This window comes from Lathamus discolor, chromosome 4, assembly GCF_037157495.1.
Source record: "Lathamus discolor isolate bLatDis1 chromosome 4, bLatDis1.hap1, whole genome shotgun sequence".
NCBI lineage: Eukaryota > Metazoa > Chordata > Aves > Psittaciformes > Psittacidae > Lathamus > Lathamus discolor.
In genome coordinates, this window is record NC_088887.1 from 76,276,750 (window position 1) to 76,295,776 (window position 19,027).

At 36.1% G+C, this 19,027-nt stretch overlaps 1 protein-coding gene across 1 annotated transcript in view; it reads right to left on the reverse strand.

Annotated features, from left to right (window-relative positions):
- GPC5 (glypican 5) overlaps nt 1-19,027 on the reverse strand; it is a 654,600-nt gene that overhangs the window by 526,509 nt on the left and 109,064 nt on the right. Inside the window, exons 4-5 of the mRNA XM_065678069.1 lie at nt 17,348-17,475; nt 13,042-13,167 (exon numbers count right to left, since the gene is read on the reverse strand). Coding sequence (XP_065534141.1) covers nt 13,042-13,167; nt 17,348-17,475 — 254 coding nt within the window. The remainder of the gene's footprint in view (nt 1-13,041; nt 13,168-17,347; nt 17,476-19,027) is intronic.

Consider the following 19,027-nt stretch of genomic DNA (forward strand, 5'->3'; position numbering starts at 1 on the left):
AAGTTTAAATGCATAGCTCAGAATTATTTTATACATCCACATAAATGAGAAAAATGAACTTATTACACTGCCTATTTATCAAAAGGTGAGACTGCCTAAGTCATGAGTTATTCTGTCCCTAGAGAGAATTTGTTCTCTTCTTACAAAATGATAATCTTATCTATTTAACATCTATTTTATGTTTATGGAAGAGGGGTGGGTTAAAAAAAAACAAACAAAAAAACCCCACAGAAAACCCCAAACAATGCAAATTCCAAAATAGTTAAAATTCTTCTGGAGGTGTTGGAAATATTAGAGAAAACTGCTCATCTGAACAACAATTGTAGGACCTTTTTACATACGGCTTCTGCCTATAGGGATGCTGGGGAGGGTCTCTTCGTCAGGGACTGTAGTGACAGGACAAGGGGTAACGGGTTAAAACTTAAACAGGGGAAGTTTAGATTGGATATAAGGAGGAAATTCTTTCCTGTTAGGGTGGTGAGATACTGGAATCGGTTGCCCAGGGGGATTGTGAGTGCTCCATCCCTGGCAGTGTTCAAGGCCAGGTTGGATGAAGCCTTGTGTGGGATGGTTTAGTGTGAGGTGTCCCTGCCTATGGCAGGGGGGTTGGAACTAGATGATCTTGAGGTCCTTTCCAACCCTAACTATTCTATGATTCTGTGATTCCAAAACAATTTGTGTACACAGCTGAGAAAGAGTTTTTCTTGTCATGAGCATCTGTTTGACTCATCGTCTGTGCTGTACCTATCACTGTGAACTGTTCCAATGACAGTGTTGAAGCATCTGCCATGTATGCTCTCCCTACAAAGGATTTCAGAGCCTAGAGGAATTTGAAAGAAGGAAGAAGGGAACAGCAAGTCAATGAGCTTCAGCTGATGTTCAGAAAAACTTGTTTTTCTTTCACCTTCAGTGGCCATCTTCTGGCGGCATTTTACTAAGGAAGGTGCACAGTGCACCTGTAACTACAGCTCCCTAAGGCACAGGGTAAAAGTAACCCATTTCTGTATTTTCTTTCTAATAGCCAAGAAATATGCTTTGAATTGTCTGTTTGTTCTCCTAGGGTGCAAACCTTTATTCATCAGACTTGCATGTCCTTGAAGGCAAGATTCTAAGCTACACAGCTACTATACACTGTTCACTCCAAGCAATTACAGTGGTTAGAAACAGCCAGTCCACTAGCACTAAGCAGGATGTGTCTTCATTGACTAATCAGATTCAAGAAGTCCAGATTAGATGCCTAAATTTTGCATAGCTAAACATGTCAGCTCAATCTCATCTCCAAAATTGACTTCTTTGTATACTCAAATATAGAATCAACTGTATTGACTGAAATAGAGCTGAATTATTTCTCATTGTAAAACTTTCACAGGTGCCTAAGCAAATTAACGATTACTGTTTGACACAACTTTTTTCTGCGTATATATTCCTTTACAGTGTAAGTAGGAGCACAGAAGAGGTGGCAGAGTCTAGACATCAGCCTGAACTGGCAGCTAAAAACTCCTCCTTTGAAAAACTAATTCTTCAGATACAAAAAATATGGATTTCAAATTAAATGATTACTGCCAAGATCCCTGTGAATACAGTCTGTGCTGTCAAATGGCTAAAGGGCAGCACTCCAGAATGAGCTTTCATTGGTTTGGATCATAGTCAAATCTTTCCTGTGCTAGAAATACATGCAGTCAAGAGCCAGTTGCCCTTATCTTGGGATTCGTGTTCAAGGACTTGAAGAAAATAGAGTGATAATCCGCAAACGTAGAAGGCTTTTGCACAAAAAAAGGTTTACACAGTCTCTCTCCATTAGTTGCTGTCTAGAAACCCTGTACCATTCAGCACTGCTCTTCTATCATTCAGTACCATTCAGTACTGCAGTGTGTTAACTGACCATGTATAATATTTTTCAATGGAAAATGAAACATCTTTCTATCAAGAACATAGTTTGCTAGGGTTTTTAAATTAGATTATATTAAACAGCTTCTGTGCAAGGATTTCAGGAGGCAATGATAATGCATTTTTCCCCCCTAAGTAGAATAGAACACACTGCGTTGATGTTTGAACTGAAGGCAATAATATTAGCTATCTGTCATGCTATCTTTGTAGATTCCAGAAGTATTTCATAAAAAAAACAAAAAAAAAACCCCACAGTTTTATCAGACTATAACATAGTATAGGCTTATTACTTCCTCTGTTACTGTTGTACTTATGTGTGATTCAATGGTTTTAAAGAAATCAGGATATGAAAGTGAGACATATTAAAAGAAGAATTACTAAGAACATACTTCTGTGTACAGGAACATAGGCTCCTTTCAAATATTGTTGCCATCATATCTGGAGAAAGGACACAAACATACCCATTTGTATAGCACTTTATAAAAACTGGAGATGTAAAACCTGGAGCTGTGGATACATAACCTCTCCTACAGTGAAAACAGGCTTAGGAAACAAAGGAAAAATGGAAGGAAAATTTCATATTCTTCCCATAAGCACCCTAACTCTCTCCAAATCCATTCCCAAATTTATCTAACCTTTAAAATTAAATAACTTTAAGAAACCATGCAAGACAGAAAGATTTATACTTTATTCAAAAATATGTTTCATTTTTGACCAAAGGTATTGAAAGAGCGAGAGTGGTACTTGGTCCTGCACAATCCTTTATACTGCTTACCCCAGTTACCTTCACAGAGCACTTTGAGCAGATCACCACCCATAAAAAGTTATCAACATTACTATATGACATTACTTTCAGTATATTGATCAACATGCATACCTAATTTTCTGGTGAAACAGCTCAAACACTTAGGTGTAATGATTCTGTATCAACTCCTCTGGTTTAACACTTAGTGTTTAGGGTATTTTGGTTTTCAATCTCAGATACTTTGTTTCTAGATATTTTAAACCTAGATAACATAAATTCTACCGATACCTTTAGACTGACACCCTTTACATCCAAGAAGGAGAAACAAGTCCTTCTAGAAAGTTCTATCCAACTATTTAAAGACTAAATGAACTGCATCCTGCAAGGGTCCATTTAGCTGTTTACTGAAAAAGAGGTCAAGAAGCCCATTCAGACACGCATTTCTTCACAGAAGTACCTGGAGTAGAACAGATGAAGACTATCGCAGGTTTTAACACGTCCAGTTCTTATTAACGTAAGTCATAAATGTGTTTAAAAATTAACAGGACAGAGATTCATGACTTGCACTCCTTAGGAGGAGAACCTGCATCTTTTTAAACAGCAATATGCTATAGTGCAATCCCTCCATTCACAGACATGGGATTTTTCTCAAATACACGAAATGATTCCTCACAGTTTGAAGGAAGGTCTTGCTGGTGCTCCTGCCTATTACAAGCAGCAGAGAGAGCTCTCTTATTTTAGAAGGAAAATAGTTCATTGCGAGTTTAGGCTGGTTTACGTTTCATATTTTCTTTCTCTGCCTCACAGGTATCAAGTATGCATTTGGGAAGAATCTGCAATATCTCAAGTTTCATGAATGTAACAATATAATTTGTCTGCTTTCATCTGTTCTTCAGAATAATGTCTCATGTGAAAGCTTAGGCACTACCTGAACATGAAAACCTTTCAGATTTGGACATGACTACTCACACTAGTGCTTGACTGCAGCATGACATATATAAGCATGTCCATGTTTCCTTTTCATTAGTTTTTGCTTCAGTCTTCTTTCAGAGATAGTTGTCACTGAAACATTCATAGCAGGTATGTGCTTGCCTACATGGCTAAATTCAAAACATCACTTGGAACATATTAAACATGTAAATACATTAACTGGGCTAGCAAAACATCATTAAATTTCTGTGTGGGTTACTACACTTTAACAATTAAAATTCTTTCTGAATTAAGGTAGCTCCAGTTTGATTCATTCATTCAATGAACTGGCTAAAACATGAGCTAACACAAGTGATTTCTACTCACAATCTTCATTAATTCTGTTTAATTTTCCCAACTGCCCACATGTGAATGAGTGCTAAAAAAACTTGGCCCTAGGAATGCAGTGTTAGAATAGAAACAGTTAGAATAAAATAGTCATTTTAATGAATATAAGACAACTTGTGTCTCCCGTAACACAATTCTAAAGGAATACAAGAAACTGAGCTGCTGAGATAAGAAACCATAACTGTTACTAAAGAAAACAGATCATACGGTATTTTGAAGTACATGCTCGTACACTCACAGTTGTGAACGTCAGATTAGTTTTACTTCATTAGAGAGGATCTAATAATTCTTTTGACTACAAAAGCTGCAAGAAGAATTTTATAGAATTGGAAAGTATAATATTAATTTCTAGAAAAAAAAGACTGAACTTGTTCTTTGAATACATTAATACAACTGTATGAATACCAATTTTTTATCATCTACATTACACAAACAACATCAACAAAATTAAGCTGTACACATAAAAATCTACAGCATATTCATCAAAACATAAAGCATATTTTTTCTTATATGGAGAAAAGCTTACTGCAAACTTTCACAATTAGATACACAGGAAAATCATTGGGTTTTTTTCACATAAGACACTCAACCAATTTCCAGATTTCAAAACCCACCCTGCTTGAGTACCTAAAAGTCATCTGTGAAAACGTAAAACACAAAAACCCCAGCTTCTAAGTTTCAGTAGTTCATTTTCACAGTCAGTACAGGATACTCGGAAATCTGAGCTAGAGCTGTCAAGAGAAAAGTTTTCAGCTGATGCAACATGGCAATACAAAGATTGAAAGGAACATCTGTAAATGCTACAGTGCTGAACATCAGTACACGGAAGTTTCCTGTCTGGACTGGTAAGCCTGCAATGTTTATAGAGGACTGCTGTGAACATTAAAATGAAGGAGGACCCCACAGAAGATATTTCACAGCCCTAAATATTACTTAAATAATTCAATGAGAGCTGTTCCATTAAATTGCCATAGCTAGAGGTGATAAATAATTTGGTTTTAGAAATATAAAATGTTCAGAACATCTCTGTGTATAAGGGGCCACATTGTAAAATATCACTAAACTTATTGTTTGAAAGATATTCTGTATATCAAAGTTGAATTTAGTTAGATCATATTTCTTTTATAAGAACTTCAGTGAGGCACAAATACACAAATCTTCGTCTGGTGTCATCTGCTATGATTCACAGTTATTGATTTTATGTTAGGCTTACTTCTGAACTATGAAGCAAAGCCTCTTGCATGAGTTTTCCTTGGTATTAAAATGAAACCTTATTATATGAAAAGGAGATGATACATCTTTTTTCCCCCTCCACTGTTTCATGCCATAAACTGTGGTAAAGTAGTCCTAAATTCCCTAGGAAAAACTCGTAAGAGTCATCAGATCTCTAATACTAAATTCTGAAGTAAGTCTATTTTATTATGGCTGTGTAAAATGAAAGAACAAAACACTCCAAAATGAAGGTATGGCAATGCCATAATTCAGTCTCTTAGAATATCCTTGGTCACTGTTCTTTCTTATACTATCTTTCAACAGTCTTCTGTGACTTTATAAATGCTTTTATTTATTTAATATGGATCTAATAATGTTTTTCAATTTAAAAATCAATACATTTTGTAAATTATTACCAGCTTAATAAAAATTAATTCACCCAGCGTTACAACCCTTCTGTTATAACCCCTGCTGTGCATGCCAAATGATTCAGATTTCTCTAGGACAAACACTACAGAAAATTATATATTTGATCAAGCAAACAAAAGGAAAAATAGATCATTTATTCTGAGGTAATCAAATTCAATACATATTTTGCTGCTGTTACGTAATTAAATAAATTCCATTCTGGAGTGTCATGAGATTTATCTTAGCATATATTGAGAACTAATATTGCCATTATTAAAGCAGGAAGGATTTTATTTTTATATCTTGTGCCAAAATAGGGAACAATCCCCACAATTAGTATCAACAAAGAATCATAATGTCATTTCTTTTTTTAACCTAATGTCAGAGTTGGAGCTCCTAAGAGCAACTGACAGAGGGATCTGAATTTCATCTTTTATATAATCTGTCATCATCCTTCTTTCTTCTGATTTCATCCTTCTCTGGAATAAATGGTTTAGATTATATTCTCCCTTATAATCCTGAAATTCATTAAGATAACCTAAACAGTAATGTTTAAGGTTTTTCAAAAGACAACAAAAAGTTACCTCCAGAAAACCAGCAACTAGAAGAACATAATCTTTTTATTATTCAATTACATGTTGATGCCAGAAATAGAAATGCCTTGTATTTTTCTACATTGGCGCAGAAAAATTTATCATAAGCCCCTCTCATTCTTCTGACAAGTGAAGTTATATCAACAAGAAATTATTTGTGATTGGGGGAGCAGTGGTAAAATTAATGGTGTTGCTGATTATTCATTGAATGTATCTCAATGTCAGCAGTTTTCCAAATGAAAAATATATAAATTGTAACGAAAAAAAAGAATTCTGAATTCAGGGAATTGAGGTTCCATGTTCTTATAGGCCAGATGTCCTACGTTTTCACAACGGCCCAGGTGCCAAATGCTGCTGACTTCATTTCCAAGCATCCTTAAAGGGGCAGCAGCAAATATACTTCAAGGCCTGGCTGGATGTGGTCTGGGCAACATGGTCTACTTGAAGATGTCTCTGCTCATTTCATTGGGCTTGGACTGGATGACTTTTGAAGGTTTCTTCCAACCCAAACCACCCTACAATTCTATTCTATGATTCTATTCTACTTCAGATTTCGGGCATTTGGATTTAACGATTTATTTCATTTTAATTTCTTTATGAAAGATTCAGCCTAGAAATACATTTATCCACCAATTACCTCTTAAGTTGACTCAGTGTTCTGGTATTGAAAAACTTGTGGTTAGCTTACTGTGAAATGCTATTGTGCTAAGATTTTATGAGTTCATGGGAAGACTGAATATTCATAATCCTGGGTCAGGAAATTCAAAACTTGCAGATTGTGAAGAAGCACATATTTACAATTGTTTTCTTCTCTATGCATCTGTCACTGGTCCTTGTTGGCAATGGCATATTAGGCAAAGCAGTAAAAGCCATAATCGGCTGTTACTTACTACATTTCAAGTTGCTCAGGCAAATCATTTGCATAGGTGGCAAGAGGTGCCTTTGACAGCAGTTCACATTCTACAGAATTACAGAATACTTAGGGTTGGAAAGGACCTTAAGATCATCTAGTTCCAGCCCCCCTGCCATGGGCAGGGACACCTCACACTAAACCATGTCACCTAGGGCTCTGTCCATCCTGGCCTTGAACAACACCATTGCACCATGTTTCTGTAATACCAATGATATCATATCCTTGCAGATGTGCACACATCTCTTAATTCCTCTTGTTTTTTCCCCATACTATATGCGTTTGTATAGAGGCATCTAAGACAAGCTCCAAATGAATCCAGCTCATTGGTTGGAGTGGTGGAAGTCTCTCTACACCACTCCGAGCATTTATTATACATGCTGGCAACTGACTGGGAGTGTTGGGATGGAATGATGTCCCCCTCCCCCAACACATCTAGTTTAAAGCTTTCTTGACCAGCCTGGCAATCGTCCTACCAAAACCACTCTTCCCCTTCGGTGTCATATCAGCTCCCATAGCCTCCAGTAGAACTGGCCTCCCAAATTGAGTCCCATGTTCCAAATACCCAAACCCCTGACTATGGCACCACTGTTCTAACAATTTATTAACCTGCTAAATCTGCCTAGCCTTTTCAAGGTCCTTCCCTTTATCCTGCAAAATTGATGAAAAGGCTATCTGAGCTCCAGAGCCCCTAACCACCTCTCCCAGGGCTCTGTAGTCCTTCTTAATGTTCTCTGGGTTACTGCTATCTATATCACTAGTGCCCACATGGACAACTAGAAGCAGGTAATAGTGAGTAGGACTTACAAGACCAGGCAGCCTCTTTGCATCATCCCTGATCTGAGCCCCTGATCTGAGCCCCTGGTAGGCAACACACCTCCCTTGAGACTGGGTCAGGATTACAGATGGGTGCCTCTGTGCCTTCCAAAGTAGAGTCCCCTGCTACTATGACTTGCCACTTTTTCCTGGCAGCACCAGTAGTAACCTTCTTCACCACTGCATCAGCCAGTTGTTCATGGTGCAAGGTGTGTGTTTACTCATCAGCCACCTGCAGAACTGCAAAGTGGTTCTGGATGGGGATGTCACATTTAGGAGGAAGCCCCTTGCTTTTAATTGTGCTCTTCCCCTTTTTTTCACTGGTTTTGTTTTTGTTACTAGTTCCCTGCTTCCTGCATCATTATAAAGTGATGACTAGTTCAAACAGAAGAAAGCTAAAAGGAACTCATTCTCCTTATACCAACATTAATCTTTTTTTTGTTGTTGTCTAAGAACAGATTCAGGACTGTACTCTTGTTTCAGAATATTTAAGAATCAAAAAAATTCCTTTCCCCAGCCTAAGAGCTGTGCTAAAGCTAAGCATTTATTTGATGATAGATGCTTATTATAATCACTTTCTAACAACTTGCTCAGCAATTAAAATCAATCATGCTGTTTAATTCCTCTTAATTTGGATACTTTAGATATGTGTTTCATACGAGACTCTTCCTTCCAAACTTGATTAGCTATTTTTAATAATCTCCATTGCTCTTGAATTCTTCAACACACATAAACGTAGTATTTTCTTCTCCCACATCTATTTTTATTTCAGTGGTCTCAAGATGTACAGTACATATTCCCCTCTTCTCTGTGGGTTTTTAATCCATCTCTCTTCACGTTCTAGCCGGGCACTCTGGACTACCAAAACTGTATAAATGTCAGTTAAATCATTTTATGTTCATGAATGAGAATAAGCTCAGTTTATTTGCACAATTCCTGTTATTTTAGATTTAATGCTAAGATGCCACTGAAATTCTGACCAAATCCATGCAACTTTTATGATAAGCTTTGGTAGTGCATAACTTATTAATTCCACTTTTTCTATTGAACCTAATAAATCCCATAACACTAAATTCCATCATGGCACTCAGTTGTGCCTTTAAAACTAAAGCCTGCATTTCATGTGTGACCAGTGTAGACAAACTGGGTAAACAGTGGAAAGGCTGAAGACTCCTCTGAGACATCCTCTCCTTCACTCTGTAGTAGATAGTAGCCTTGCTCCTGCAAGTCCTGCCTGCTACCAATATTACCTGACACGAATTCAGGAGCATAGGGATTCTGGTCTCAGTTTTTAACAACAGCATGAGCCTGCACTGTGTGACAGGCTAGATGCAGAACAATTTCCAGTTTCAGAATCAACGGCCATATTGTCATGACATGACATGATTTGGGGGGGGAAAAAAAGGCTTGAACAAAAAAGGAAACAGCTGAAGCACATGAAATGTAAACTGCTAAGTAAGCTTTCATTTCAATAATACCCTGTTTTTCTTTTTCTGACCTTTTCCCACCCAGGCTTGATAATCTAGGTAGCAAAGACTGTTAAGATTTATCTGAGACATAACAGCTTCTAAAACCTTGAACTACTTCCTTCGGAAAAATGCACAGAACAGGAGAAAGAATTGTGAAGATTTTTTTAAAAACATTTATATTTTCTGTTTCCAGGGCTTATTGCTACTTGCAGCTTGAAACACATATACAGCAGTCTTAGCAATCTCTTCAGGTTCTGATACACTCACATCAGCATTATGCACCTTATGATAGCGCTTTCCGGTATCAGGCCCAGAATTGCAGTCATCACCAGCTATGGTACATGATTTTTAAATAGAAGGCAACAACAGACAGAAATTATGAAGAATATCAAACCAGATAAAATCCATTTATCTTTAAATAATTTGAATAATACCGACTTTTCCTGATCTGTGCCAGGTACACTGCACTGATAAATTCACCAATATGTTTATTTATTATTATACTGGGGGGCAGAGAGAGAGAAGAAAAGAGAGTAAATGTACAGGATCAGGTGTTATTCAGTATTTACAGAGAAAAGTGATGGTGCCTGCTCTGGTCATTATTGCTTCTGAAATGTCACATTATCCTGGGATCATGGCAACAAAAGTTGAGCAACACAGGATTTAGATAATCCTAGATTCAGAATTAGAAGGCTGGAGGAGATTTTAAGAGGTTATCCAATTTATCTCCACATCTCTAACAAAAATTGGCTTTTGCTGCATCATTTCTCAATGCCTTGCCTTGCCTTGCCTGTTCTTAAACATCCTCCTTCAGGAAGACACAGAACCACCAAACTATTTTTGGTCCTTATTGTCCTTGCCATGAGAAAACTTTCTTTCATACTTAATCAGAATATTTTAAATGTTTGTTATGTGTTCTAGCCATTATGGACGCAGATAGCAGATACTTTTCTTCCACTTAGTAACAGCTTATTTACACTTTGCATTTTCTCTTAACAGTTTTTCTTTTCAAGATTTAACAAATAGAATTTGTTGACTCCTTTTTTTTGTAACCTGCGTTTCATAGATTCTTGATTGATCTCATAATACTTCTGGGAATACTCTATGAGTATGCCAGTTTTCGTGAAAATGCTGAAATTTGGCTCAGGCTATTCACCAAGATAATTTTAAATTGTTCATCCTGGTTTTTGCATGTTACTAGTCCCTTCTAATCTGGTTTCCCTGCACAGTGGTTAGGCTCACTGACTCCAGTCCGCACACCCAAGGGCTGACATTTTCATTTCCCTTCACAATATCCCCAAACACAATCACTTCTGATGCTGCTCATCTCATTAGATCTCTCTGCTAGTTGACTCATTGATCTATTTCAAATGTCATTTCCCAGCACAGTCTGTGGGGCAGATCAGGAGCCTTCCTTGCTCAAACACAACCTCCTTGTTTCTGAATTTGCAGAATTTGTTTATTTGAGTATGTTTCTGTAGCTGAGTTTTAGTTTCAATAGCCAAGAGAAATCTCCATGCACTGTATGCACAATGTGTGTACCCATCTCTCACATCAAGTGACACATGACTTACTTTCATAGCAGGCACATAGATGTTCCTAAGCACAAAAAGAAAAAAAAGTGTCCATATTTCCCTAGATTTAACAGTTCTGTAATAATAATGATAATAAAAAAATCCCTGATCTCAGTCAAAATGCAGGAAAGATTTTTCTTCCCTTTTAGTTATGAAAGAACAAATATAAACAAATAAAATTGAACAAGGGACATTTTGACTGAGTAACAAGGCAAAATGAAGGGGAAGAAGAGGACATATGTGAGCATATTCATATTGCTACTGGAGCAAGAGAACATGCACCACAACATCTTTAGTGTACAAGTAGAGGTATTGAGCTGTAGGAACTAATCTGCAAATCTCAGATACAGTTGACAACCTAGAGGAACTCTGTCCTGTTCTTCTGGTTTTAATCAGCACTCTGTACTTCTAAATATTGTCTACATTTCAGCTCTTTCAGGAAGTTAACACTAGGATGCACTGAGACAAAAATATAAAAACTATAAACATCAATATGCATATGAAACCAAATTATTTTAGTAAGGAAATTTATAAGTTAAAAAAGTGGTCTTTCTTATAAGATACAGTGTTTTTGTCACCAATTATTCCTTTAGGTTGACCAAAAAAATAAAGTGTATTAATTAAATATTTTATTACTTCTAAAAATACACTATGGTCTAGAATTTAGTCGAATGTTTCATTTCTGTATAAGGACATTAAAGTCTAATCAATCAAAACCAAACAGTATAATATTATAATAGTAAGTATTAAATAGTAAGACAGTAATAGTATAATAACATAATAAATAAAATAGTACCATTCAGAAACAGTACCTTAGAAAATCTGGAATTACAAGACGCTTATTTCAAGTTGTTACTTAAACATTTGGTATGAGTAGTATAACTCATTTGGGGAATGGCAGCAAAGCAAAAGCCAGAAGGTAAAACTGAGTTTAAATCTCAGATATAGATATCTCAAGAATTAACATGTCACCTTGAGAAGATTGCTGAAAATTTAGGACAGAGTTTCCCAATGAGGTGATCAAAGAGTCAACTACTCATTGGGCCTTGGTACTGCCAAAGCATTGGTATATCCAAGAAGATAAAGAAAAGCAGACCTGTAGCTGTTCACTGAGAGTATCCATTAAGTTTCCTTACGTATCGCTAATCAATAAATTACAGCTCCTACATAACCTTTTCAGAGACAGCTAAAGATACAGGCTGTCACTGTTCCTTCTACTTAGTACCAGCTATCTCCAACTTCATTAACTCATCTCACAACCTTTAGCAATCTTCTTTAATATAGCCTTTGATACAACCTACTAATAAATGCTGTATTAACAGCATGATCTTTATAAAAACATAACTGCAGTGAACTTTTTCATGTTTTGGTCTCTGTCATCACAAGGTCTTCCTGCTCAGAGAAATACTTGTTTTGGTGATGACAGCAATAATGCAAAAATATCAGCTCTCTGAAAATCCTCCTGACATCCTCAAATGTTAGTGTTTTATAAGCTGTGAAATATATTGATTCCAGAAATACACATCCAGGAGCATAGCAGTTGATTATCTCTTCTTTGCCATTGCTGCTGAATGTTGTCTCCCAAGCTGCTGCATACATAAAACAATGCCAGTGTTTCACCTTTAAGATGCTTTGTGTTTTAACTTTTAGCTCTCTTTTGGGAAACCATATATATTAAGAGGTTGCTTCATTCTTTAGAGAAAGTTTTACGCAAATAGCTTTTGTCTGTTATCACACAATCTGTATCAAAAGGAATATTTTATATAGATCAAGCTCAAACAAAAATCCATGCTCTTTTTCTCCAACTGTATTTTGTAAATGTCAATCCAAGCTTATTTTCTAGTATATGTGTAAGTGCTGTAAATTTGACAGAAAAATATCTGAAAAACAGTAGATTATTTTTTTGTTGTTGTTGCAACAGTGATTTATTTTTTTTTTACTGTTTAAAGGTGAAGCTTGAGAGAAGGAGAGAGGAGAGAAGTTTGTTTTCCGAACTACCCTTGACACCTCGATACCTAGGGAAACAACGCACTTGACTCGAGTTGGAAGCTACTCCAGAGAAACAAACACGAAATACAAAAGAAAAGACAAAAGCAAGTCAGAAAGGTACCTTCTTACAACATCTTCTCCGTTCCAACACGGGAGTCCATCGGCAGCTGCCAACTCATTACTGCAGAGATGATCAGCCAGGCCACCATAAAAGGCTCTGTAGAGCTGAAGCTGGCTGATAAATTCCCTGTACAGGGGAACACAGGAAATAATTGACAGTCAGCGTTAAGCTGTTGTGCATTTCTACAGAAGAAGATAAAGGATGTGCTTATTTTACTACTCTCCATTGGTTCCAATGATTTTTTTTTTTTTTCCTTACATCAATTTGTCAATTTCCTGTTAGATTAATTGGATTCTCTCAGATCACTTCAGTAGCTTTACAAAGTTGATACTCTCATAGGTGAAAATGAGAAAAAAACCCAACTTCACTCATGCTCTGGAACGGGAATTATTTCCCTCCAACCTGAAATTTTCTTGCATAGCTGTGATGCAGTTCGCAATGCTACACTTGCACAAATACAGCAAAAATGTTAAAAAAAAAATTATAGCAATTTATAATAATAATAATTGAATAAGTAATCTGTTTTTCATTAATGCCACCAACTAGTCCCCTACACAGCATTACAAATACTACGAAGAGTATTTGTTAGAGTGATGGAGCAAGAAAAGATTTAGGTAAGATGGGTTTAAGATGTAGGTGTTAAATATTTAGTGGATATTTGAATGACTGTCTGAAAAATTACATCAGTTTTATCATGTGCTGTTGGTAGGTTATAAATTACATATTGCTATTTTAAATAATTGTCAAGATGCCCAGAGCTAATGATAAGTATTTGTATTTAATACAAATTAATGACTTTTTAGTTAGTATGTTTTTAACTGGATTGTGATACTTATGTTTATAAAATATTTGCTTATGTATTGAAAAATCTCTTCCTGGGAGACCCATTCCTGCTGTGAATAATTAAAATATTTATTCATTCTGGTTTAGAACATCACACTATACTGAGTTATCTATGACCTGCAGGCACAAAGAAAGGCAAAAGCAAATGCTGTACTCACTGCTCTGTAACACAGCAAGCTTCACTCTGTATTAACTTCTTTTATGGTGTCTGCCACAATGAAAAAATGACAGAAATACTCTATACATTTCCCTGTATTTAGTCAACATAGGCCTAAAATGGCATAAGGAATGAAATTATTAACTACTGTTTACTCCAAATTAAAACAAATAAAGCATGAGTGATTATATACATGAAGGCTTATATACAGTCTGTCATTTAAAAAAAAACAAATTCTTTCTTGTAATTGTAGGGCAAATATTTTACACAAACCAAAGTGATTTAGATTTACTATGCGTATTAAATGTGATGCAAGTACCATACTAAGTCTAAAACTGCAGTTTGGAAAATCTCAGGTAGTGTCAAATTTGCCTATGCATCATGTAATTGCCTAAGCACAACATGTTTAAAATATGCATGTATGATTCATCCACACTCTCCCAGACATGAATAGTCATATCTTATGTCTTTCCATCCCCAAAATTGCATCCACTGTGTACAGTGTTTTTGCAATTTTTCTCCCTTTCCCATTGAATGGGATTGATTTCGATTTTTGTCTATGCTTTGGGTTTACATTCTGGCTGAAAACTAGTGTTTAGAGAGTCCTCTCATAGTAGATCATTGGAATTTCTTCTTCTGTACATCCATGTACAACATGCAAACTGAAATAAATAGAGCTGCCATAATATCTTGTGACAAACTGCATTCTAATGGAAAGGTCATTCAGTTTATTAGTAAATACATCCTGAGGCAAAGCTAAAGTTAATACAGAAGCAATAACTGATTTCATCCCCCGTTGATGTCTGACCAAAGTAGTTAGAAGGGCAGATGGTATGAATGTCAATTTTCACATCATCATCTTCTAGACCAGATAGCATGTAATTATAGGCAGCTGAGCACAAATGTGCAATTACAATCAGTGCAAGCTGGAAGCTGCATATATTTCTTATCAGTTTATTTGGAAATGTTAATTTTTTTACAATTTTATTCTCTGTACTGAAAGATGTATGCAATGTTAAGTTCTGGAGGAAAAAGCATTATACACTTTTGTTACTATGGAAGTTTCTCCTTAGATTTTTTGAAATTCATCTGACAATCTTTGGTGTCAAAAAGCACAGAGAAATTTCCTTTCCTTCTTGTACCACATAGCTCCAGAAAATATCAGCTTAGGTGTGACGATAAAAATAATTTAGAAGTTCAGGCAGAGGCAGTCTGCTATGTTCCTTAAAATGGAAACTTTCATCCCGGGATGTATCTGAAAATATTAGAAAATCAGGGAACTCACACATTTAATGGAATTTCCATTCATTTTCCCTCAGATAACTGTCATAGATCAAGTCTACACGGTTTGGGAGAACCCTGTTCTTTTCAGCTAAAGCCTGCAAAACCTGCTGAGAGCAACCTGCTGCCAGAAGTATATGGAAGGTAAATAAAGCGGAGTTACAGCATTTCCTTAAAAGTAGGCTGCAAACATTTGCTGTAGTCACTCTTCCATGTGAGGAATTGTTACAGTTGCCATGGGAATACAAAATGAAATATGAAGCAATTGTGACTAATAAGGAAGGAGGTGATCCTGGAGGCAGCAAATGAAGATGGTATCAACTGTGAAGTTGTTAAACTGAAATCTGTGTCAGTGGAACTCAAACTTTCTCCCCTCTCCCCCTCTCTGGTGTAGCTCCTGCTGCATGCCATAAAGTCTTGCCAGCATCTCAGGCAGGTGAAAATCATGGCAAAATAATATTGTATTGTGCTGCTTACTGCCCTTCATGACCCTTCAGGTCTTCTTTGCAATATCCCTGAGGTCAACTCAGACAACACTTATTTTGAAACATGGAACAATCCTGGATGAAATAAGATTTTAGAATATGGTTACACACTTGCAGAATGCTAGCAATCATCAAATATCAAGTACTTCCTTAGCTACGTAACAGAGAAAATGTGCCTGTATAATGTGATTGCCTGATGAACTTCTGTGCTGGCTAAAGCAGACTTCTGGTTTGCATCTCTTTCCATTTCACGATGCTCTACGAAGCCTATGGGTTTCTGTTTTGTTTTCATTTTTATCTCCGCTATTTGGAACTCGAAGGACCTTGCGCTAACAAGAATGGCCTGCCTTTGAAGCTCAGAGGCTTTTTTCTTTTTTCCCAGACATCAGGAGTGAGCAATTACACAATTCTCTCACTTCAATTTCCTTCCACACTGCAAAGTGAAATAAAAGGAAAAAGAGGACACAGAAAAACTCTATGTGTTTTAGCAAACACTGTGACAGAAATGAAATTTCTGATTTTAATTTTGCAACTTGTTGGCATAATAGGCCATTTAGTCTCACCTGTAATATTATTCTTACTCCTTACAGTGCTATTACTATTACAGTCATTAAAGACTTTATTAATTTGTCTAAAGATACACTGGCTTTTGAGATGCCCTCAGCTATCCAGGATATCTGCAGAAAGCTGGAATATACAATACAATTTACAGGCCACCTTCTTGGCAGTAGAATATCAGCTGGGTATCCTCAAGTGGCACTGGGTGGCACTGGATGCTTGTAGTTGTGTGGGCAGCTGAACTGAATCCTTCTCTCCATAGAATAAAGCAGCAGCTAAAACACTTATATGCAGTCTGGCAGATTTTACTCTCTAAAGCTGAGCCAGGTATAAATAAAATCTCCAAGTCTTTGCAGTCATCTCAATTCACCATATACTGACAAAAGTCTGAGAAAAAAATCAGATGGACTTGCTTGAACAAGGATTTCAAGTTTTAGCCCCAAACACTTACTTGTCTCTTTTTTCTATAGTAGAAGGGTATGTAATAACAGTCATTCTTTTCCTTTTTTTTGACTGATCAATTTGTACAGTCTTTCTATGAAAGTCACGATCACTTTTTGACAGCTTTGATCATGCCTGACAATGTGCAAGTTAAATGTAATTTGAAAATGTATACATCAATATAAAGCTAACGTTCATGTTCTATGAATGTTATTCACTCTTATAAATGCTTCAAGCCACACCAAATGACTCGTCGTATGTCATTTACTTCAGAAAACAAACTCTAGTCATAAAATTACTCTTTCTAAAACGTAACGGCACATTATGTTGCTGCCCATGTTGGGGGGGTCGGAACTAGATGATCTTGAGGTCCTTTCCAACCCTAACTATTCTATGATTCTATGATTCTAAATGCTTCATTCTTTGCAATGTTTATTTATTCTCTAGTAATGCATGCCATTGCACTGAATATAATCTATTCTGTTGTAAAATTAATGGCTTACTTTATTCTTTCTTTCTGGCTGTAAAACTATTGTCTTACTTTCTTCTGCTGGAGAGGGTTTCTTTGCTGTCTCTGGAGAATATCTTCAACCCTTGATTATTTTGATCTAAGGAGCAACCTGGAGACTGTGTAGGCTTCCTTACAGGAGGACCACATACCTTGTTCACCTATAAGGAAAAAAAAAGACACAAGAAGAAGAACATGACACATGTAAACAAAAAATATTATGTATCGATTCAGTTTAAGTCCATTTAAATAAGAAATAAAGTTTTGTGGTCAAGCCATGAAAAGTTTCACTAATTATCACATTTCTCAACACCATATTCAGTAAACCCATAATTAGTCATTTATAGTAGAAAAATAACCAAACAAAATCATTTATTTTGAAGGAATACCAGGTGTATAATCAAGTCACCACATATATTTTGTGCTTTTCTTCTTCCTGTAAAGAAAGTATATTGCTATGCAGATAGTAACAGTAACCTCAGATAACACAATGTGTTCTGAAGTGGCAAATTTCCATTTTCTCTGTAATACACCCCAATCACATTTTTAATATGCATTGAACTTTGTGATTTCTTTCAGGGTTGACGAATTATTATGGTATGTTCAGCACAGTTACCCAGAGCATACAGTGAACAGTTAGCATGGTGCAAACTTGCATTACAATGTTGCAAGATGTAAATTTAATGATCCAAGATGTAAGTTTAATGATTCAACCATAGATGTTGAAAATATCAAGGCATTTTATACATCTGGCTTTCTGATCTAGATGTCAACAGGCACAAGTTCACATGAACTCCCATTTTCTTAGTAAAATGTGATACTGAGTATTTTGCACAATGCAAGTTATCAATTCGTCTTCGTGGCTCATTATTTTCCTTAGTCACTGAATAAAAAATTAGGGTTATACATATTTATTAAATAAGAGATACTTCATTCTGGGGATCACATCTGACAAGATATTAAGCTGACTGGACTACACATATTTTGTGTTAGCTAGCACACATGCACTACTGAAAATTAATACTGAATGTGATTTATGAAAACTTGGGTTTCAGGAGGGAGTCAACTTTTCTTTCTTAAAAAAGGGATAGATCACTGTTAGCTCTAACACAGTGCTCCAATTTTTGAAGCAGAAACACATTCAAAATGAGAAAGAGGAATGGGGGCATGTGGTATACAACAAAGATTATTGTTTCCTGTTGCATTGTATACCCCCGAATGTAAGAACAGATAAAGAAAATAAATCTCATTCTTCAAGTTGCCATCACACGTTAAAGAGCAAAATGCAAGTCTTAAGAACCACCTTTCCAACTAAGAACTGCAGTAGTATTAGTTAAGAAACACATTTAAAATTTTAAATAAAATTAACATATCTAATTTGATGAGCTTCCTTGCTGTTATGCATGGTGTAAGTGATGATAATTGAAGACTCATTGAATGCACTTGCTTAGGCCAGTCAAAAGAAGAAAGAATCATCATTATTACTACATATGAATAAGCATTCGACTTATGAATTTCAAGTGAGGGTAAAGTTCAAAGTGAATACCCCTTTTTGTCTGCAATTCACGTCTTAATTTAAGCATCCAAGCTATGATTTGAATCCCCTTCAAATGAGGTGCATGAATTTATCTGCAAGAAAATTGTCCCTGGACATACGACTAGTGTCCGTTAAGGGTCTTACTTGGATACACTTCAGTATCCACCTCACTGTTT